Here is a 24,376-nt window from a genome sequence, read left to right on the forward strand (position 1 = left end):
TCATAAATTGCGGGTAGTCTTTAAATTGTTTTCTCGTCACATATTTCAGTGCCACGCCACAAGAGTCGTTCCTGCATCGTGCTGTTTAAAACTTTGTTAAGTTGTACATTTCTTGTTTAAATATGATTATTGTGCTCACATTTACGTTATTACTCGTCACTTCTGGTAAGTGTGTTTTATTTACAACATAACTTCACTTAATGATCGTTAATAATGAATAAAAAAACCCAATATGGTGAGAGATATCTTTGTATAAGTATTGAACAAACTTAAATGCTTTTCTTGGTATTTGATTACACATTTTAACCTACACGTAATAATATAAAATAATATTTAATATATATAAATATTTTTGTACAGTAAACTGACTACCGTTAAAAATATCTGAAAATAAGATGCCGTTAGGTACCTACCTATATTTCCAAATTACGTTTTATACAAGAATAACCGTAGTGGAACCGTACTTTTATTGTGTTTAGTGGGAAATAACAAATAATTATATACGAAAATAGGTATTTAAACTTCATTTTATTCCATGCGGATTTGAACAAGATAACCTAACTTAAACTAATGTTATACAAAAATAACATTTATAATTAACTTAATATAATTTAAGACCTAGAATTTAAAGAATTAATGAAATTTAAATTTTAAATAAATAAAATAATTATAAGAAATATTATAACAGTGTTGCAGATAATTAAAGAGGTTAACAAGACCTGTCAATTATTAAGAATTTTTTAATACGTCCACTCCATGATTCAAAGCTGTGGTTAACCTCTGGACCAAGGAGTAGTATATCATTAATGTTCACACGCATCATAACTATATTTTTGTAGCCACGTCGAGACCTAGATATGCTGAGCTCGACGAAGATGAACAGCAACTATACCGAGCGGCATACGAAACGCCATCCTATGACCAAGACCAATACGAAGAACCAGAGGACTTGCAACCGGGGAAAATAGATCTCCTCAAAGACAGCTTGTGGGCTATAAAGGCGAAGATCAATGAACTGAAAGCGTTCAATAAGGCATTAGCAGCTAATTTACTCTCGACGAAGCTGAAAGTTAAGGAACTCCTGATTAGCAAGATGATGATGAAAAAACATCACGATACAGTCGATCACAAGAAACCTATGCATAACTATCAGGTAAGTCATATACACATCATCAACTCATATTCGGCTCACTGCTGAGTTCGAGTCTCCTCTCAGAATGAGAGGGGCTAGGCCAATAGTCCACCACGGCCCAATGCGGATTGGCAGACTTCACACACGCAGAGAATTAAGAAAATTCTCTGGTAGGCAGGTTTGCTCACGTTGTTCTTCCTTCACCGTTTGAGATAAGTGATATTTAATTTCTTAAAATGCACACAACTGAAAAGTTGGAGGTGCATGCCCCGGACCGGATTCGAACCCACACCCTCTGTAATCAGAGGCAGGGGTCATATCCACTAGGCTATCACGGCTCTTAGGTAAGTCAAATAAATGAGGCCGATTGAGGAAGAATAATAATAAAAAAGAGACAGATGGCTTAAAGTGGTCTCTCTGCTTTCCGAGGCACGGAAGTGTAACACCATTACAGCACTACACACTCGAACCTATGGAACCCGAGATGCAAAGCTACATAGGCCAACCACTGGACGGTAGTTTTAAGTATAAGTAGGTATAAGTCGGTATCCTCTATAATGTGGGAGTTTACCTTGCCCTTCAATTGAATTAATTAATACCTAATACTTAAGTTGGTATACGATGTAGGTATTAAATTGTCTTACAAATAGAATAAGTAGAATTTTAATATGAGTCTTGCCGTCACAAAATGTTAAAATGGATTTAAGGAAGTACATACCTACCTACTTGGCGTAGGTTATTTGTAAGAAAAAAACCAACGAGAAGATTTAGTGCGTACCTACATAAACCAAAAAGGCTAGAGAAATATTTGCAGCCGTTAACCAACATTTTCAATCTAGTAATAGACTGTGATATTTTCATTAACCGACTTCAAAAAGGAGGAGGTTCTCAATTCGGTCGGTATTTTTTTTTTTTTTTTATGTATGTACACCGATTACTCGAAGACGCCTGGACCGATTACAAAAATTCTTTTTTTGTTTGAAACGGTATAGTCCCCATTTGGTCCCATTGCCATCATGTCAAGATCTGATGATGGATTCCTGGAGAAATTGAGGGGAACTTTCGAAAATTATATGGGTATCTAGTGTGTTCGTGAACTTTTTCATTTAGTACTTTTAAGTACTACAATTTCATGAAGGTTTAAAATCGATCTGATGATGGAGCCATAAAACAGACGAGGGAACTCCTCGGCGATTTACACCAGTTACCTTGTGTTTGGGCTTGATTAATTTGTATTAATGAGAACTTTCCACATAGATAGGTTATGACTGTCATTTAGGGGTTTGGTGATGAAGACCAAGGACAATTAAGGGAACTCCTTAACAGTTTACAGTAACTACCTTGTGTTTGACCTTGATTAATTCGTATTGCTGAGAACTTTCTACCTAGATGAGTTGTGTCCGTTATTAGGGGTCTGATGATGAAGACCAAGGTCAATTAAGGGAACCCCTTAACGGTTTACGGTAGTTACCTTGTGCTTGGGCTTGATTAATTTGTATTGCTGTGAATTTTGTATCAAGATGGGTTGTGACTGTCATTGGGGTCTAATGTATTCGTTTGAGATGAAATTTTACACTAAAAAATGGAAAAATAATAAAAATTTTAATAAAAAAAATACAACCGACTTCAAAACCTAAAAACGTATCCACTAAACTAAAAAGCGAAAAATAACATCATAATATGTTCTACCTGCTGATCAGTATGAAGGCGGTGCTTAGCCGGTGTTGTCTTAATTTAAGTCATTTCTGACAGGACCACATGAAACAACACTTTCTGCAAAATCTAAATCTATAAGATATTCTCACATGGCTTGAATTAATACATCACCGGCTTAGCACCGCCTTCATACTGATCAGCAGGTAGAACATATTATGATGTTATTTTTCGCTTTTTAGTTTAGTGGATACGTTTTTAGGTTTTGAAGTCGGTTGTATTTTTTTATTAAAATTTTTATTATAAAATATGTGGTTCACCATTCCAAGTAGTTGTTGTTTTTGAAAATGTTATCAGCAGAGAATACGTATTATTTTCTTTAGACGCTAATCTAAATCGAATATCTGGTTTAATGCGAACATGAATAATTGTCCTCGATAAATTAATCACGGAGTCACCACGCTATCGCGGGCTGAACGGAAAACCTTCACCGACTACGATATGAACAAAAAGCCTACAGTACACGCGTCGAACAATAACTGACATTTAAGTCCAATCCCAGTGTTACCAACTCTCCAAAATATTTATCCCTAAAGTTTGTGTCAAAAACCCCTAAAATCGCCTTAATTATTGAGTTGTCCCCCTAAAAAATATAAATATATAATAATTTAGAAATAATATGGTGTGATATGTATCAAAAGTCTATATTTAATACAGACAAAATATTCCGTCTTCATCTGAAGATTCAGATTTTTTGATATCACACATGTTGACATTGAATTAATTTAACAATTTTTTTTGTAATGAAAATAATGAAACTTGTCGCCAGTCGCCTCAGAGTGGTTGTAGAATAACGTATTATATGTCGTTATAAGTCGCTAGGTCAAGAAAGAAATATAAAAATTATCATCAATTTAAAAATATTAAAGAGTCAAAAAATCCCTGAAAATACCCCTAAAAATTTCAGACTCTTAAAAAAATCCCACTTCACTTATTTTTCCCCTAAATCTGGGGGGAAAACCCCTAAGTTGGGAACCCTGTCCAATCCGCTCGTTGACGCACCGAACGCATTCCACATTATTGATGTCCTACCTCAACAAGCTGCCGAATAAGGATTTATTGAAAGTAATGGTGATTTTTAACTGTTTCAGCCTCAACCTTATCCAACATACGAGCCACAAATGCCACAATACGGTGCACCTCAATATGGACACGACCCTTACTATGGAATCTAAACAATGAAGATATGCACACGTTGTACTTTCATACAATCTCTCTATCTTCTTCAAATAGAAAGAAAAAAGAGCTGATTAGTCTATTACTTATTAATAAATTATTTTTTCTTTATGTCTAAAATTATATTTCAAATAAAAAAATTGTTACTTAATCTAATATATAAAATTCTCGTTGTTATTATAAATTAAAGTTTCCACTGATGTTCAGTTTTGTTTTTTTGCGTATAAGAATTAATGTTTTATATTATTTCAAATAAAAAATTGTTACTTAATTGTTATTATAAATTAAAGTTTCCACTGATGTTCAGTTTTGTTTTATCTGCGTAGCTACAGCTAGGGCATACGTCACAGCTCTCAACTTCTTTAAGAAAGTGCATTACATAAATTAAATTGTTAATTGGGAAGGTCACAAGTTAATGTTTACTGTTGGGCAGCGACTAGTGTAGTTTACCGCGGCGCGCGCGCAGGCCACACGTGTACTAGAAGCGATCCGCTCCTTCCGATTCGTGGATCGAATAGAAGAATAGCAGCCTCGCTTAGTTTTACACAGTGTTAACATTACATGCCGCCCGAGTTCGTGAAATATAATGATAATAACCAAAGCATAGACATTATACGATAATAACACCCGAAATGATGTTTTTGATAAATATTCCAGTAAAAGTGGACATGTCCTTATCGATACAGTAAAATCGATCAGCTGTTTGAGAGAGGAAGCCGTTGTTCTGTAACGAGATGAGGATCAATTTTAAATGGATAACCTTTTTGGTATGAACACATTATGTACGAATTATGCTAGGTTTACTTTACTACCTTTCCCTTGGTTATGATTATTGGGTTGGTTTTTATACAGTGTTGTGAAACAAACCACCTATCGCTGCGTCGATTAATTAGATCAACCTGTTAATGGGTGCAATTAAAATATTTCCATTGCCTTTCCGTAGTACTGCAGAGGTCTAGGCGCACTGCCCACGACTGACAGCCTTATTTCGACCTTCAATGTCAGAACAAATACTTACAGATTTCAAATGTCCACTGTGCAATATGGCTCAATGTTCAAGACAGATTTGGTGACTAAGTAGGTACTTATATAGTCTTTGTAGTTTTACAGTCTTTTCTAAAAGTATTTATAACAGTATTATGAAATATACACGAATAATTAAATGTATAGCCTCGTGAAAAAATTTAAATATTAGGGTCAAATTGGTTTCGGTGGTAACTAGCCGGTTAGTTTTGTATTAAAAATCTTTGGCTACTAAAAATTATTTGACGTCATAATTTAAGGCAAAAAATAAAAATAAAATCGTCTATATTGCCCTAAATACTACTGCAGCACTAGATAAAATATCGCTTTGTTAATAACAAAGGTCAACGCAACTGAATGACCGATTGAGAAATTTGTACTAATATTATAAAAGATTGATTTTTTGTTTATTTGCATTGAATAAACTCTGAAACTACTGGACCAATTTGAAATTTTTTTTACCAATGCAAAGCTACATTATTAGGTAGTAGAATAGGCTATACTTTATCCCCGAATTACCACGGGAATGGGAATTATGCGGGTGAAAATGCAGAGTTCTGCAAGTTTAAAACATGTTTAATGTTGATAATACCGACATATGTATGTCGGTATTACTCGAAAAATTATACTCTAAAAACTACGGTACTCTAAAAATTCAAATAAATTGCTCACATATACATTATGCTCAACTCTCACAGGGGGGTTAGTGGCAAAACGGTTTCAAACCCATCCTGGGTTCTTAACCATAAGCTTCTCATTACACCAGTTTGATAAATATGTAGCATTTGTATGAAAATGTCTGGTGTTTTCCAACAGTCACGTGAATGTCAGTTTTGGATGCATGTTTATAGCCAACCGACACACTAGGCACAACGGCTTAGATTTAGATAAAATTTGCCACAGATATAGATTATTGTCTAGAAACGCAAATACATACTTATAAAAGAAGAGATCTTATGAGACTGCTAATTTGAACTAAATCAATCAACTGTTCATTCACCAACCTGTTGACTTATATTCCATTAATATAAATTGCCCTTTCCATAATACTGGGTTAATTGTATATGTAAATGAGCGTTGCACTTGAATATGGCCATTAATCGCAGAGAGCTAAGCGCGATAGAGAAGTAACTCAATGCTCATTCGCCCTGACCCTGAGCTAGCATGACGCTAAAGTCGAGCGTGTCAGGAATCCAGTCTACACGCATCGCGGCTTAATCCGTATTTCCCCATGCTTTTTAACTGACTAAATATTATTAGATTTCTATAGCATTTCTTATTTAAGGTAGCCTGGAAAGCCTACTATTAATAAAGTTGACTTTGCTTGTTTATTTTTATTATCATCATCATCACTATCAACCTCAGACCTGAATTATAGAAGGACCTGTATCGCACCCATAGTCACAAACAAAATTGTCTGTCATTTTCTGAGGAAAACGAGCTTAGATTTGGTACATATCTTATACTAAGCTAGAAGTTTTTTCCCGTTTTTTACACCATTCAATTACACAAAAAGATATTTTTACGGAGCTCTTTAACCGACGAACGCGATTACAACTATGAAACATCGATTCTATAGACACTGTTTTTATAATCGCATTAGATCGTTGATCATATACTTTGACAGAAAAGGAACGTTTAGCGAGGCAGGTCCTATACAATAATTGGTCTGAGCTATCAACCCATACCCGTTTTCCTTCACCGTTTGAGACAGGTGATATTTAATTCTTTAAAATGCACACATCTGAAAAGTTGGAGGTGCATGCCCCGGACTGGATTTGAACCCACATCTTCCGTAATCGGAGGCAGAGGTCATATCCACTGGACTATTACGGCTCATATACTTCTTAATTTTTGTTATACTGTCTCGTAATTATATACATCACCTAATTATCTGAAACTATTTTGATTAGTTTTGAAAAAAATCCGTAAGGAGGTAAAGTTAATTTATTTTCGGATTTTTATATGTTTCTATCTGGAATCTGCTTTTCAATGCTGTAGTTGTTGTTATTAACATTTTAAGGATCTTATTAATCTGTTTTATTGTCAAATATTACGGATTGATTGATGGATACGAATTCCATTGCGTAGTTTTAAAGATTTAAGAATATATAGGGACAGAGAAAGCGACTTTGTTTTATACTATGTAGTGATGCATAAGGGTATATATTATATATTTTTTATGTTACATAAACAAACGAACTCGCGATTTATATCTTTTATTCATAATACTAAACGATGCTTGCGACTTCATACATACATCACTAGAAAATAAACAAAGCCGTGCAATATACACCAACGATTAATATTTACATTACAATTTATTTCGTGATAATTATCAATAATTATTATATGTTAACTATCTATTAGTTGCTTAGCGACAGCATTAGTACTTAAAAACTATACAATGCTAATTTTGTTTGTTCATGTTTTTACTTACAATTGCAGACTAAACATGATGTCTCAAGCTATTAAACTATTTTAATAGTTTTCCATAGATAGTAAATTCACCAAAAGATCACCTAAAATTTAATTTTGAAAAAATTACTGTAGAGTCTGCTCTCAAAATGTGAGTGGTAAAAGTCCACCATGCTGGCCCAATTAGGATTGACAGACTAGACAATCGTAGAGGATTAAGAAAATTATCAGGTATGCAGGTTTTGTCACGATGTTTTTCCTTCACGGTTTGAGACAGGTGATATTTAATTTCTATTAAAAACCGCTGCCTTCGGTTCGGAGATTCGTAGATTCGAATCCCATACGGGGGCATGCATCTCAAACTTTTCAGTTATGTATATTTTAAGGCGATACTCGTAAGTTGGTGGAAATACAAATTAATACTATTTGAATATTATATCGCAATAGTCTGACGAGTAATAAAACGAATAGGTTAGGTATTCCCTATTTAACATTTCACACAGATGGGATTTCGTTGTCTCAATAAAAAATTGCCACAAATGGATATCTCCAAGGGATTTCCACACATCAAGATCTATTTAAGTAAGCTGTTGCCGGCTTCTTACTATTTTTTGATGTCGCCTCATCAACGTAAATTACGTTGCCCTGGTTACGGTATGGGATAACCCTTACATACCTAATTGGTCTTAGGTATACCCGTCGATAGGCGGGGAAAAATAAGACTTTCTGGTTTCATTGTTTGTCACCGCATGCAGCACCACAAAGAATTTAGTCAGAACTTTACGAGTATATCTATATTGTGATACTTGTTTTTTTTTTCAGTTCATAACGCTTAGGCAGTCGGTTTTTTTTTAATAACAATATTTTTTTTTGTTTAAATATGTATGTATATATAATGTATAATTTGTTATAGATATATTTGTTATTTTTTTTGTTTTTTGCTTTTAATTTGTATATTTTTATAATTATTTTTGTTTAAATTTCTCATTTTTTAGTTTGTGGTTTGGCTTTTATTTTTTACTTAATTCAGTATTATTTAAATGTTTAAGTTATTTTAATGATATCTTGTAACTTGGGGAGACGAATTAGATAACTGTAATGTCCTCTGGGTTAATGTATGATAAATAAATAAATAATATAAGTTACAAATAGAATAAGTAGGCAGATATTTTGTTAGCGATCTTATATTCCAGACAGTAACAGACATTCCGATTCGGTTCGCTGAGTCGTGGTATGAAGTCCTTCACCTGAAATAAACCTCTGATAATAAGAAATAATAATGCTCAAACAGTTTGTAAAATATTTTATACATATGAATCGATTGATCGAAAGTAAGGTGATTCAGCTCTAGCCTAATTTCTAGTTTTTGTTTTTGCGTATTTATCAGTGAGAGTACAACTAAGAGTTATAATATGTCCAACAACTTCTTAAATCTCCCTTTCAGCTTAATAACTATGATGAAGCTAAAATAAAATAACAAAATTCTGTTGGAATTCTTGTCATTTACTTTCATTTGTATAGCATTGCTTTTTATCACTATCTATACAAGTAAGCTTTTTTTATTCTCTACAAGTTACCCCTTGACTACAATCTCACCTGATGCTAAGAGATGATACAATCTGAGATGGAAGCGTTAAGAGTAGGATGAAATCCACACTCCTTTCAGTTTCTACACGACATCGTACGTAACGCTAAATCGCTTGGCGGCACGTCTTTGTCGGTAGGGTGGTAACTGGCCAGGGCCGAAGCCTCCCACCAGCCAGAGCTGGACCAATTAAGAAAACCTCAATCGGCCCAGCTGGTGATCGAATCCAGGACCTCCGTCTCGTAAATCCACCGCGCATACCACTGCGCCACGGAGGCAGTCAAGTATCTATGCCGTGAACTATCTATACCTACAAGTAACCGATTGACTACAGTCGTGCGATGTTGCAGTCGAAGAGATGTGCGTATAGTATGTGGTAGGGACTTACTCGACATTTATAATGTATTCCGCATGCATGACAAAAAAGTAACAAGAAAATTGGACCGATCTTGCATGACGTCAATACAATTATTTATACACAGGCATCAGGTATTTCCGTCAAAAACACGGGTTAATGGAATGTACATAAAATAAAAATACTCACACATCTCACAATTACACTGAAGTAATAAATGTCACTGTGCTCTTTAAAAGCAACAAGATCGAGCGACGAATTTTTAATCTACTTGAGGGCGAAACTGGTCTAGGTAGATCACTTCCTTGAGTTTTTGTGTACCGACCTCAATTAGCTATGTGGAAACATTTTTTTTTTATTTTTAATGCTTTGTAAGTAAGTAATAGACACGTTTTTGTTTTACACACTTAGTGCTTACCTACCTAATAGGTATCTGAATAATTTACTACTTTCCGATCTAGCTAACAGCGGCAATTTATTAGGGTAAAAAAATACTGGATTTTATTTTACACACTTGGTACTTACTACGTAATAGATATCTGAATAATTTATTACTTTCCGATCTACCATCATCCTAACATAACAACGGCAATTTATCAGGGTAAAAAAAAATACTGGATGTCAGTTTTGTATAAAAGTATGGCATAGTTTTCACTCGATTGATTTTTAATCAGGTTCAACAAAAAAAGCAAAAAAGGGTAAAAAAATATCTTTATTCTTTTTTTTGTTTTATTTTTTTCTTTTAGATAATAATAAATATATTGTAATTTTGTTTAAATTTTTGTTGTGATGTTAATGTATAGTTAAATTGGAAATAATTTGCAAATGGATTTGTCCGTACTAATTAATAAACAAATAAATATATATCTAATATAATCTAATATAAGATGCGGACTAAGATTAATAAAATTTTTCATTTTAGGTATAGGTACTTAACATTAATAATTTATTAAAAACCCAATAATACATATGATAGGTACATTAACGACTTTTTCGATTGAATTACCAATTTTTCGTTGTTTTCCTTATTCTTATCCTTATAAAAAAATGTTAATAATAATTTAATTAAGAAAAAGCTAGTCGGTTCCTTACCATTATCTATAGTGAAAAATAGTAAGCAGAATGAGAACCTCCTCCTTTTTGAAGGCGGTTAAAAAGCGGCAAAAAATAACGTATGTTGTATGGGATCTCCTTAAATATTTATTTTATTCTGTTTAACTATAACTGTCTACTAAAAATGCAACCATTTCTTTCTAGGTGTTTTTATTAGTCATATAAATCGCATCTGAGCAAAATAAATTTTCAAGTATAGAAACAGAATTGAAATCAATTTTAGATATATAATAGAATATAAAAAGAACAAACCAAAAAATTTTTTTTTTCTTAGAGGCCATCGAAATATAAAGCGGATTGGCAAAAACCGCAAAACCTCACAGTAAACAACCACCGACCTACCTGCCGATAAACTTTTCTTTGTGGTTTCAAGTTCGCCATCATCTCTCAATTTATTTGCATTCGATTTTAAAATACTTCACGATCTGGTAAACCAGAACTGGTTTCCCGCCTCGCGCTGCACGATTGAACCGAACCATATAAAGATAATAAAAACAATGTAGTATTAAACAGAGGATCAGAAATATATCATGACCTTCATTATAATTTTTCCACTGAGTTACAATATTTCTGTTTTAGTACTAACCCACTTTCGACTAAAAATTCTTCAACCTAGAACTTTGTTCGATACAGCAAATTGCATACATTTTTGTTGGCTGTATTTATATTTATTACGATAGTAGAATTAAATACATACCTATTCATAGATAAAATGTAATTCAAAGCAAGTAAGTAGTAGTACTTACTGTAAATAATTAAATATATATATTTTACAAATTGTTTTGGTAGCTTTTTTTTAAATATGCACCTATAATGATATGGACCTAAACATATTTTCTTTTTACGGAAAACGAAAAGGAAGGAAGGAAACGGAAGTCCCTTTTGATTAGCTAATACTTTTCTGGATATAAGTGAGACAAACATTCCATGTTTTCACTTTCAGCCTTCTAACTCAAATCGTTCGAGCAGGATTTCAAAAAATGTTCAAAATTAACAACATTAAATTCTAAAAATCTAAAATTTTCAAAAGAAATTAACCAAACTGGATGGATAAGAAATTGGATGGTTGATAGTTCTTGGAACGTTTTTATATAAATAAAAATATCACAATCTCAATCAATGAGATAAATATATAGGTGGCAAAATAATTCCTATTTAGAAATCGCAAATAAATAATTATGTACACTGCACATAAAAATGAACCTAAATAGTGATGTGACAGGTTTCACGATACTATAATATACAACATGACGAATCTGTAGAAACATTATCACTTCTTTTCTTTAATAGTGGTATTGTTATCCAAACTTTGTACATATTATGTTGTAGCTCAATTGCTCAATTTAATCTGGTTTAGGTATAAGGTTGCACTGGCGCTGTAGCTTGTCAAGTTTAACAAGATAGTAATATAATTAGGTACAAGAAGTAAGACTATTAATAGAGGTCTTTGGTACCTACTTGGTATTTATTTCTATAGTCTATTTGTGATGTACACGAATGCCTGCGTACTCATCCGCAGTAAAATTTGTGTGAGCATATATACATACATACTTACGAGTACTTATCAGTTTAGTCATTTAGCGAATAAAAGGTCAGTAAAACATACAGAGAGACAATTAGATTGACATATATATTTTCGTATTTATAATATTAGTATTGATTTCTTCATCGATACGATCTAAGACTACGATCTTTTAATCAACAATCTTGTTAATTAAAATGTAATGAGCCATATCTTCCATTAGGTGGAAAGCTACTTTTACACATGCTCATTTCAAGCACAAAAGCATGCTACTATTGAGCAGTTGCTACTTATTAGCATGTGTATCACAACATTGCTAATAATGAGCATGCTTATTTCGAGCTTGCTCAAGAATCAACAGTCGTGCGATTTATGAGCATGCTACTTGTTGCACGGGTGGAAGGGGATATGCTTTTAGCGCATCTGAACAGGTTTGCTTATCTTCACCTTCATCTCTCCCTTTCTAACACGATACTATAGACAGAGAGCGATAGATACAAATTAGCATGTGTAATTGGAACGTTTGCTTTGAGCATGCTTATTCAGGAGCATACCTAAAAATAGCATGCTTATTGCTAGCAAATATAAACTGATGAAAAGCATGCTCGTATGAAGCATACTTAATAGCACGATTTTAGCATGCTATTTTAGAGCATGTGTAACAGTATCTTTACTATAGATAAAATTAATTTAAGTTATGGCTAAGGACATTCCTTTTGATAAAAGGCTTCCGAAGGCCGTCGAGTGCGTGTGCGTATTATAACGTAAACCAATTAGATAGTAGCACTCGACTGTGTCACCTGTGCTCGTGACAATCATATCTAGTTGCCAGTTGTTAGAATAACTATATTTTGCACTCGCAATTAATTGCAACTATTGTCAAAATATCATTCAACCAATAACCTGTATTTACACGTAGGTCCAACCAATAATCTTATCAAATATGGAGTCTATATTTACCTATGTATATACTATACTTATTAATTTCCCTGTATTCGAGGAAGTAAGAAATTTCAGCTAATTTGCCAAACTCCTAGCTGAAAATCATTACTGAAAGTTCTTAGAAATAAGAAAGGTTAGAAATAGCAAATAAAACGAGTGCTATACCATGTTTGTGACTTCGTCATAGTTATACTATGCGGGTTTCCTTACGTTGTTTTTCCTTCACCGTTTAAGACACGTGATATTTTATATCTTACAATTTACATAACTGAAAAGTTGGAGGTCCTAGCCCTGGACCGGATTCGAATCTACGGCGAATTTAAGGCAGACGTCATATCCACTGCGCTATCACGTCACTTATAAGTAACTTGTACTAATTTAGAAACCCATTCCATACATGTGGATTACTAGTATTTCTCACTACGATTTCACTTCAATTGGATGAATTCCTAGAGAAATAATATACAATTAAAGTAAACTTATTTTTATAATAGGTTTAGGTAGTTAATTTAGTTAAATATTACTGTTTTAAATGTTATTGTAAGAAATTATAAATAATTCAATTAAAAAAAAAGTTTTTCACTTTTATAATAATAATTATTATAATGAACTTGTTCTTAAATTAATAAAAATAAGTTAAAGTAAATGGTTTTTATATTTATTTTATATTTACTATAATATGCATATATTGCTCAGTTAAATATACGCAATATATTTGTAAATTACATAATACACATATGCTACGTTGCTACAAACTTTAGGATGTCGCACATCCATGACCCCGTTGAGCTCTAATGTATGGCCCGTAGACATCGATCTACGATATGTTCGTAGACGATTTTTTGATATCGAGAGAAAAATAGAAATAAGCTGATTTTTTTCATTTATTCGTTTGTATCGATGTTAACATTTATTGATCAATATTTAATTTTTTATATCTATTAAGGATTTAAATCACGTGTCTCAAACGATAAAGGAAAAGCATCGGGAGGAAACCTGTATACCAGAGAATTTTCTTAATTCTCTGCGTATGTGAAGTCTGCCAATCCGCATTGTTTACTAAAGTGGATGTGAAGTCCTTTCTCCTTTTTACCATAGAACAGCCATATACATCGCGAGCGGTGACATATTCGACTAGTATATAACATTATACGTTGTAGATATTCAGGCAACTCGTACGAAACGATTTGCATTCACATTTCTAATTCGCACAGCAAACATTTGGAATGCCCTTCCGGCATTTGTGTTTCCTGACACTTATAATTTAAAGACCTTCAAAGCAAGAGTGAATAGGCATCTTCTAGATAAGCGCGCTCCAACTTAGACCGCATTAAAGCTTTCCATTAGTAGTCATATTGTAGTCAAGCGCAAGCCTATATTGTATAAAAAATAAGCATATACTTATCAAATGATCCCTTATACACTACTACACACATTCACAAATTATAATTTTACTAGTGGACACCCGCGACTTCGTGTCTGTGATATTCTGTTTTTCACAAATCCCACGGAAATGATAGATATTTCTGAAACAAAAAGTGCATAAGTGTAAATCGAATCAGAAATGTGGAGGTCCGCTAAAGAACCAAAGTCAGTCAAATATAGCTCAGCGAGTCGCGAAGCTCACGCGGCAATGGGCAAGCCATTGGGGTGCCAAGGTGCTGGAATGGAGACCCCGCACCGGAAAGCGCTGTTAGTCGTGCCCCACTAAGCGGATTTAGGATATCAAGCGGTTTGTAGGGAGCCGCTGGATGATCTCGGCTAAAGACCGTTTGTTTGGAAGTCCAAGCAAGACGCCTATGTCAGGCAGTGGACGTTAATCGGCTGTTAATGATAATTCTCATGAAGTGTTAATCCTGGGTGTAATCTATCTTCCTTGCAAACTTTAGTGGAATCGGGTTAGTTGTTGCGGCGTGTAGGTGCAAAAAATACACGCGAATTTTCGCCATCATCATCATTAACTCATATTCGGCTAACTGTTGAGCACGAGTCTCCTCTCAGCATGAGAAGAGTTAGGCTAACAGTCCACCACTGGCCCAATGCGTTATAGCAGACTTCACACACTATTTATTGTTTATCGAATTAAGAACATTATCAGATATGTATTTTCCTACACCGTTTGAGAAACGTGATATTTAATTTCTTAAAGTGCATTAAACTGAAAAGGTGCAGGTGCAAGCCCCGGACCGGAATCCAACCCCACGCCCATCTAATCGAAGGCAGAGGTCATATCCACTGGGCAAAGTATGAGTGTGAAATGTGATATTAGGTAGTGTGATAATTTAATACATATGCATAATACGAGTACTCGTACAATATTGCTGCGTATTATACAGCACGTCAACAGGATATTATGTTATCACGTGAACATTACGTGAACAAGTTCTATGATCGACTGAATAATTGTTGTAGTTTAAATTTCATTTTAAATTAATTAATTATTACTTTTAATGAATCGATTTCTGATGCAAACAATTGAACTTGTGGTTGTACTAAATACAATTTGAAGTATTTCATACGGTACAATGAATGAACGAGTATGACGTATTGTGGTAGGCGTCCACATATCCGCACGTATCGGACGCATCGCATCAAATGAATCGTAGTATTCTTTGTATAGAAAGTCCTGTACAAGTGCGTCCACTGAACCGCATCGTACGGATCGCACGAATCTACCTTAGAATTAAAGATCGCACGAATCTACCTTAGAATTAAACATCCGTTTAATGTGATGCGCATATGCGAATCTTTACGCGATATTTAGACTTTTCATAAATCATAATTAAGTGTATAAAAAATTATTTACCTACAAAATCTTTTCATAGATAACTGAAGGTTAGTTAGATTCATCAGCTTTCTTTGTAGTGAAACATTTATAATGATCTAAGATCTAGGTAGAGGTATATAAAACTACCTTCATCAACCTATCTACCGGTTGAAAAGTTTTTCGTATCAAATTAAATATGTCAATAAATATATTTCCAATAGGTTGCCTAAAAAATTCAGTTCAGAATATGATTCAATAATATGTTTTATTAACTTTTTACAAACTTTAGACAAATTTCATACCAATCGAGCGAGTATATAGTATTCAGTGAAAGTAAGAAGCCTATTATATATATATATATATATATAGAATATGCAAACGTTAGGTTGGCTATTTTTTTCTTATCACAATTCTTGGGTAGTCAGGTATAAACAGGACTAGAACTGGTCTGGCTAATTGATTTAAAGTTAAGTTGAAATTTGATTACGAACACGGTGCTACAGGGTTGTCTGTCAGTCAAAAATCAGTGCTGGATTCCGGACATCAACATAATCATATCCGACCTATAAAATAAAATAAAAAAGCCATTTATTTCTTACAAAACTACTAGTTTAGAATTTGGTTAAGTTAGTGTAAAAAAAAGAAATAGATGTTGATTATTTTTAATAGTTAGTGCTTTTACTTTTGTTAAATTGACAATCGGTATTTCATTTATAAATCTGTAGAGAGAGAAATCTGATCGCTGAAGGTCGCTTTATATTCGAATCCTCAACTATAACATACATAATAATATTTTCTTACATTACATAATAAAATTTATCAATCAATTAGTAATTATGGAATGGAATATTTTTGAAGGTTTCTTTTAATCAATGAACCTCGTTACTCGATCAGTAAGTACATTAATTCAAAATTGAATACTTAATTAAATCAGTTAGAATGATGCCTAACATTCATTATTCTATTGTTATATCGGTAAACAAATTACTTAAACATATGCGTATAAACGAATCACGGATCTATGGGTCATAGACACGGCAACAGTAAAAAATCCGCAACTCGCATACTCGTATTATAAGTACGGATACCGTAAGTTAGTCGATACAAACATAGCAATAACCACGACTTCATTGTCACGACTCTGAAGTCACTCCATGCTGATATTGTAATCAATTTTGCAATGTTTCTACACACATCTCAGGATGTACACTAGCTATGTTTATTATGGCGGGTGTCGTGCATTGTAATCTAGATCTAGGTATCGGGTCTAAAGATTACGATTAATCTCAGGATCTACTGAACCGATTTTGAAAATGCTTTTGTCTGTAGAAAGTCACGTTCTTTGTGAGTGTCATGGACTATATTTTTTTCTCTTATGCCCACGGGAACGGCATATACGCGGGTAAAACCGCTGGGCATCTGGTGCTATTATATAAATAGGTATATTTTCTATAGCTACTATTTTATGGCTGGTGGGAGGCTTTGGCCGTGGTTAGTTACCACCATACCGACAAAGACGTACCGCCAAGCGATTTAGCATTCCGGCACGATGTCGTGTAGAAACCGAAAGGAGTATGGATTTCATCCTACTCCGTCCTAACAAGTTAGCCCGCTTCCATCTTAGATTGCTTCATCACTTATCATCAGGTGAGATTGTAATCAAGGGCTAACCTGCACAGAATAAAAAAAAGGTACATTGATGTACAGATTGCAAAGAAACGTAACGTAACTCTAGCGGAACTGCAAGTTTTGATAAGAGCTACTTGTATTAATTAGTAGGTACTTAATTACCTACATACTTAAACTATCAAGGACAAACAACAGTCACCATATTAATAATTCAGTAGTTAACTGTAAAGTTTAGCATTGAAAATTAGTATAAAAAATCTAGTTCGGGCAAAATTGAAATTAATATATTGACGGTAATATACCTCCCATAATTTATTTCAATAATCATTTATCAATTGAATATATATCCTACTAATATTATAAACGCGAAAGTTTGTATAGATGTTTGGATGTTTGTTACTCTTTAACGCCGCTAGTACTGAAGCGTTTTGGCTGAAATTTAGAATGGAAATAGATTTACTCTGGATTAACACACATAGGCTTACTTTATAAAAAATCCATGGTTTCCCGAAAACTGATGATTATGATGATATGAATGTTTGTTACTGTTTCACGCCTCGACTATTGAACCGAATTAGTTGAAATTTGGTATTGAGATATATTATAGCATGTATTCACACATAGGCTACTTTTTATACCAGAAAAACCAAAGAATTTACCCGCGACTTCGTCCGCGTGGAATTTATTTTGTGAAAAAATAAATTCCACGCGGACGAAGTCGTGGGCGCCCGCTAGTGTTTTATATGGTTTTTTTTTCAAAAACTACTTCCAAATTAGATATTTAGATAGAATTTTGTTAATTTGGTGAATATATTTTTAGGGTAAATAAAGTTTTAGAACAGTAAACATTAACAGCTACATACGTACCTACCTATACGTTAACTTTGAAAAATAAATTGTATTGTAGTTTGCTTATTGTCCGCTATTTACAGAAACACGTACAAAATAAACATTGATACTATAGTAATGAGTTATTTTCACTGATTACTTTTAAAGTGGCCAAAATTCGTTAATTACCTTAATGATCAAAAATAACCAGTTACGTATAAATAAACCAACTAGTTAATTGATCATGCAATTAAAAACTTCAATCATTCTAAAATGTTTTGTACAAAATTATTGTAGGTATCATTTGTTTATAGTAGATGCCCCGCGGTTTCACCCGCGAAGTTCCCGTTCCTGTGGGTATCTGTACTAATATTATAAAACTGAAGAGTTTGTTTATTTGATTGAGCGCGCTAATCTCAGGGTCTACTGGTCCGATTTGAAAAATTATTTCAGTGTTAGACAGCCCATTTATCGGGGAAGGCAATATGCTATTTATTATCCCCGTATTCCTACGGGAACGGGAACCACGCGGGTGAAACCGTGCGGCTTCAGCTAGTACGGAGATAAAACAGCCTATTTTACTTGCTGATAATGCAGCTTATTAGGTGAAAGAATTTTAATAATCGGTTTAGTTATGCGTGAAAGCGTAACAAACAAACAAACTCACATTCCCATTTATGATATTAGTTACTACTAACGGATGCCTGCGACTTCGTCAGCGTGGAATTCAGTTTTTCACAAATCCCGCGGGAACCATAGACTTTCCCAAAATGAAAAGTAGCTTATGTGTTAATTCTGAGTAAAATCTATTTCCGTTCCAAATTTCAGCCAAATCGCTTCAGTAGCCGCAGCGCCTTTTGACGGCCTCCGTGGCGCAGTGGTATGCGCGGTGGATTTACAAGACGGAGGTCCTGGGTTCGATCCCCGGCTGGGCAGATTAAGATTTTCTTAATTTGTCCAGGTCTGGCTGGTGGGAGGCTTCGGCTGTGGCTAGTTACCACCCTACCGGCAAAGACGTACCGCCAAGCGATTTAGCGTTCCGGTACGATGCTGTGTAGAAACCGAAAGGGGTGTGGATTTTCATCCTCCTCCTAACAAGTTAGCCCCCTTCCATCTTAGACTGCATCATCACTTACCATCAGGTGAGGTTGTAGTCAAGGGCTAACATGTAAAGAATAAAAAAAAAAGCGCAAAGGAGGAACAAACATATGGACTTACACCTGGTTACACACACACAAACGTTCGCATTTATAATATTAGTGTGATGTGATGTGATAACAGTACCTCGCGGTTACACCCGCGTACTTCCCATTATCGTGGGAAAACGGGGATAAAATATAGCCTATGCCACTCCTTGCTAATGTAGTGTTAAATTGGTTAAAGAAATTTTCTAATCGGTCCAGTAGTTTTGAGTTTATTCGTTACACTAGCTGACGCCGCGCGGTTTTACCCGCGTGGTTCCCGTTACCGTAGGAATATGGGGATAATATATAGCCTATAGGCTTCCTCGATAAATGGGCTATCTAACACTGAAAGAATTTTTGAAATCAGACCAGTAGTTCCTGAGATTAGCGCGTTCAATCAAACAAACAAACTCTTCAGCTTTATAATATTAATATAGATATATAAATACATACTGTGATCTTTCCTCTATACGATATTCGACAGATTTGTCGTTCACGATTCTTTTTATTAAAACATATGTTGCTGATTGTACTGATAGTGAGGCGCCCACGTTTTTGCCTCGGAATTCCAATGAAGAGTTTTTGCTATCAATTTGACATTTAGGATCTTGTTACGCATTCAGTAATTTATAATTATGTCTATGATGAGTATTGTATTTTAATTATCAAGATTATTTTTTGACAACCTCCGTGGCGCAGTATGCGCGTTGGATTTAAAAGACGGAGGTCCTGGGTTCGATCCCTGGCTGGGCAGATTGAGGTTTTCTTAATTTGTCCAGATTATGCTGGTGGGAGGCTTCGGCCGTGGCTAGTTACAACTCTACCGGCAAAGGCGTACCGCCAAGCGATTTAGCTTTCTGGTACGATGTCGTGTAGAAACCGAAAGGGGTGTGGATTTTCATTCTACTTCTAACAAGTTAGCCCACTTCCATCTTAAATTGCATCATCACTTACCATCAGGTGAGATTGTAGTCAAGGGTTAACTTGTAAAAAATAAAACAAAACATAAAAGAAAATATAAATTTCATACATAAGACTTCATATTGAAGATGAATTGATATTTAGTATAGCTAATTATATCATAATCTAAAACAGTGTGGACAAACTAAACTTAGAACAAAATATCTCAATGCGAAATATGCCATCCTTCTTCAAAAAAACTTGCCAGTGTGCCTGTGCCTAGGCCGTCTACTAGAAATAATCAGTTTCACGAATCTACTAAAAACTTATACGGAGATACGTACGAGCCTCAGAATAAAGTGGTACGAGTAGGGTTCCCAGATCGCCGAAATTAAAAGCCGGACAGTCCAGTCAGTTTGGCCAGACATTTGGGTAATAAGGCCATTGAGGTGTACGTCAGTATTAATAGATATTTACGAAGATTTTTTGTTCATGTAAAATCAAGTAGGTATTCATGATTTTTACCATATGTTCATTTGGGTAAAAAGGCCGGACAGCCGACATTATTGAGGATTTTACTACAAATATTTTTTTACTCTGTAAAATCAAGTATTCATAATTATTACCGTGTGTTTCCAGACACACTAGTCGTTCGCTCGTTAAATTTAAAGCCTAACAAAAGCCGGACACCGTTTATTTCGGCCAGACATGGAATAGAAAAGCCTAACTATGTCCAGCCTTATTCGGACACCTGGCAACACTGTACGAGCATAGAGATAGTTGTGGAGCGCACTGCATTTGACTGCACAAGGCCGCAGCGGTCACTGACAGGCGCCGCCCGCCGCGGTTACTACGGCACTCGCACCATTTCCGCTCTGGTTATTAGCTCTTCGAACATACTTTGTTTAATACCATTAAAATGCGCTGAACAGCCTTGTTGGACCATTGTGCTCTTGGAATCTTGAGATTCTGAGATCGAGCTGGGTCGGGCTATGAAATATTAAGTTTTACTTACCTCCAAATTGTCAGAACAGCCCTGTACTTGACATTTCGTTTAAACTAGTATGCAACGATATTGTACACTATGTAAAAACTTTATATCTTTTTGGGATCAAAGTACTTTAAAGAAATTGAAAAATAAAAACGATTTTGGATGACAAAACAATTTATTTTCTCTGACTGCTCATTTGCGTAGATCTCTCGAACTATTACATTGGATTGTCATATATTTTTTTGATAATGCGAAGTCTGAAACAACATTTAGCCTAGGCTTGATAAAGCTTCAGCAAGCAATGAATAGTCAGATCCGAAAACCAGGGTTTAATTACGTACTAGCCAACCAGCTTTGCAGCAATTCACAAGTTTACCCAGCTTGAAAATATGTTATATGTTTATAGGGTGCTAAATCCTTTACTTAATTCATGTAGTACAAGGTCATAGACAAGTAGTTTAAGGAAGTATCAGGAGTTTACGACGGAGATAAAATTTATTTCTTACTTTATAAAAGTTGATCCACCGTCTGTAATGGGCAATTATGAACCTATATCCATAGATATATCTTGTAATTTCGTCGCTATAATGAGCGTCGAAAACCCGAATAGGGTTTTGAAATGGTTGCTGCACCATCGCGAAAATTATCGAGATGTGTGTGTCAAGGCATATGAGACGAATTATTTGTCCTTTGGTATAATAAAGAAAAACTATTTTTAAATATTAACTAAGAAAAACAAGTTTTATTCATATAACTTTAAGGCGAAAATATAGAAAAAATTGCATAATTGACTTGCATGAATACCTGGACCTCGGCGTACAACCCAACAGGCAAAGACGAAAAGCGACTCCAATATAATTGAATAAACTGTACCTACACTTCCGTTAGGGCCCTAACAAGATGTTACTGCATCCTTAATTTTAGATGACATCGAAGACAAACGTTAACGTGTGAATAGTTTAATTTAATACATATTATATTAAAATGAAATTTATTTTTTTCAGACCTTGCCCTACGTGTTGGTGACTTCACTACCGGTGCCCAACCCAGAGAATCACCAGACAAGCGTTGAAACTAATCCTGCCTTCGTGCATCAACAACAAACTTATGCTCACAATATACCAAAGCCCGACGAAAGTTCGAATGATGACGAGAAAATCATATCTGTAAGAATAACTTCATCTGTCGCCGTTGGCAGATCGAAGGCAAAATCCTCTCATAAAGGATCTGATCATATCAGAGACAACGTACAATCTGAATTTCATACAACGACACCTACTGTAGTACATGTAGAACCTACTACAATAATTTCTGATATTCTTACGACTACTGTAAAAACGACCACTTTGGAAGATGTTGAAATTAAATCTGAAGTACCGCCTAACCTTGTTGGTGCTAACTTAGAGTTTCTCAAACAATTACAAGCGAAAAAAGGAATAAGGGGTCTGAACAATTATGAGCGTTTACATTCTTTCAATTCAGAGGAAGACCTGACGGATAATGGACCTAATCAGACTAACGATTCAGTGGCGGAGTCATCCGTACAGTCAATTTTTAGACAAGAAGAACTATTGGAGGAAGTACCATTGGCAAGATCTGTGCCGCTATCTTACAACTCCCAAAATTATATTCAAGACCCACCACAGGCAAACTCAAGGTTAACAAGTATAAATTTTAACGTAGTACACGATACACCAAAAATAAATAATTATAATGATAATTTGGGTACATATATCAATCCCACACAATCAGATCAAGAAACACAAGAGTTTTATAATCAACCATCTAAAATTTACAGTCAACCTGCGCAAATATATAGTGAACCGGCAAAAGTTTATAGTGAACCAGCAAAAATTTATAGTGAACCTGCTAAAGTGTACAGTGAGCCAGCTAAAGTTTATAGTGAACCTGCAAAAATTTATAGTGAACCCGCAAAATTTTACAGCCAACCAGCTTCTTTACATCTTAATGAAGGTGTTAAACAAGACGATGTTCCTTGGCAACAAAAATCACCTACCGATGGCTACAGTAGCACGATTGTTTCAGCGCCTCCTACTACATCATCTCCATACCCCGCACATACACAAGCACACAGGGGACATGAGCCTGAAAAGAATTACGAAGTGGATGAAAAGGTCAGTGTAATGACGGATGGCAGAACCCACGGTGAGCAGCCTACCAATCCTGAAAACTGTAAACAAGAAAATTGCAAAGTAGGTTATGTTGTGGAAGGTCGCCAATTCAGGAAATATAGAGTAGAAGAGAGAACCTCAGATGGTTTTATCGTAGGAGAATACGGGGTAGTGAGAAACGAAGATGGGGCACTGAGAGGCGTCAGGTATACAGCCGACAGCGATGCTAGTCCTCGTCTTATACATGACGCACTAATGAAGTTCCTGCAGTTAAAATAGGTTATTTGGTCAAATAATTTAGTTATTTGGTGATAAAACGTTTGCTCATTTAATTTATGTAATATACTATGTAATTTTTCAATGCTTTATAAATGCTAACGATTCTTGATTGAAAAAGACTGAATGTCATGATTACTTTTCATATGAAAATGATAACAGAAAACTACGATATGCAGTGTGTTTTGTTCATTTCACAATATTAGTCGATAATTGCATTCGTCATTTTTTGTAATGTTTGTAACATTTACAAAAGTGTTGACATACAAAACTTTTGTATATTCTACAGGCATTATATTATAGATATTATCTAACTGGACTGAATTTTTTCATGTTTCCGTGTAAATAGCTTCTTGCGAATATCATGGCCGATCACTTTTGTACAAGTTGAATGCACCAGTTATATGTTGAATGCAGTTTTTAATAAATTTGTAATCTGATTTGTATTTTTATTTACTTAAAGAACCTTAAATAAATAAGCTACATTGACATTTGGGAAATTCATTTTAATAATAGGTGATATTAAACTTACTACTAGGTACCTGCTACACTGGTAAATAATGACAAAATTATTATGCCAACTTGAAAATAATGTGGAAACTTGTTTCGACAAAACTGACATATATTGATTTTATATCTTAAGACGGTTTAGTAGTAAAGCATTCAGTACAATCAGGAATACCTACACTA

General features: G+C 34.6%; 2 protein-coding genes and 1 long non-coding RNA gene across 3 annotated transcripts; 2 read left to right on the forward strand and 1 right to left on the reverse strand.

Moving 5' to 3' along the window:
* Window positions 1-4: 4 nt before the first annotated feature.
* LOC112056512 (uncharacterized) lies at window positions 5-4,227 on the forward strand. Its single transcript, XM_052883469.1, has 3 exons — window positions 5-165; window positions 840-1,153; window positions 3,937-4,227. The coding sequence occupies exons 1-3, from the start codon at window positions 123-125 to the stop codon at window positions 4,018-4,020; spliced, it is 441 nt and encodes a 146-aa protein (XP_052739429.1). The 5' UTR covers window positions 5-122; the 3' UTR covers window positions 4,021-4,227.
* A 240-nt stretch (window positions 4,228-4,467) lies between these two features.
* On the forward strand, window positions 4,468-24,126 carry LOC112051328 (uncharacterized). Its single transcript, XM_024089929.2, has 2 exons — window positions 4,468-4,788; window positions 22,283-24,126. Exons 1-2 carry the CDS (start codon window positions 4,756-4,758, stop codon window positions 23,687-23,689), a joined length of 1,440 nt encoding a protein of 479 aa, XP_023945697.2. The 5' UTR covers window positions 4,468-4,755; the 3' UTR covers window positions 23,690-24,126.
* Window positions 8,631-22,274, reverse strand: LOC128198370 (uncharacterized). The gene is made up of 2 exons (XR_008251095.1): window positions 9,059-22,274; window positions 8,631-8,709 (listed from the first exon to the last, which is right to left on the reverse strand). It is a non-coding gene; the product is annotated as an uncharacterized LOC128198370 (long non-coding RNA).
* Window positions 24,127-24,376: the final 250 nt, after the last annotated feature.

The sequence above is a fragment of the Bicyclus anynana genome, chromosome 9, assembly GCF_947172395.1.
Source record: "Bicyclus anynana chromosome 9, ilBicAnyn1.1, whole genome shotgun sequence".
NCBI classification, from domain to species: Eukaryota; Metazoa; Arthropoda; class Insecta; order Lepidoptera; family Nymphalidae; genus Bicyclus; species Bicyclus anynana.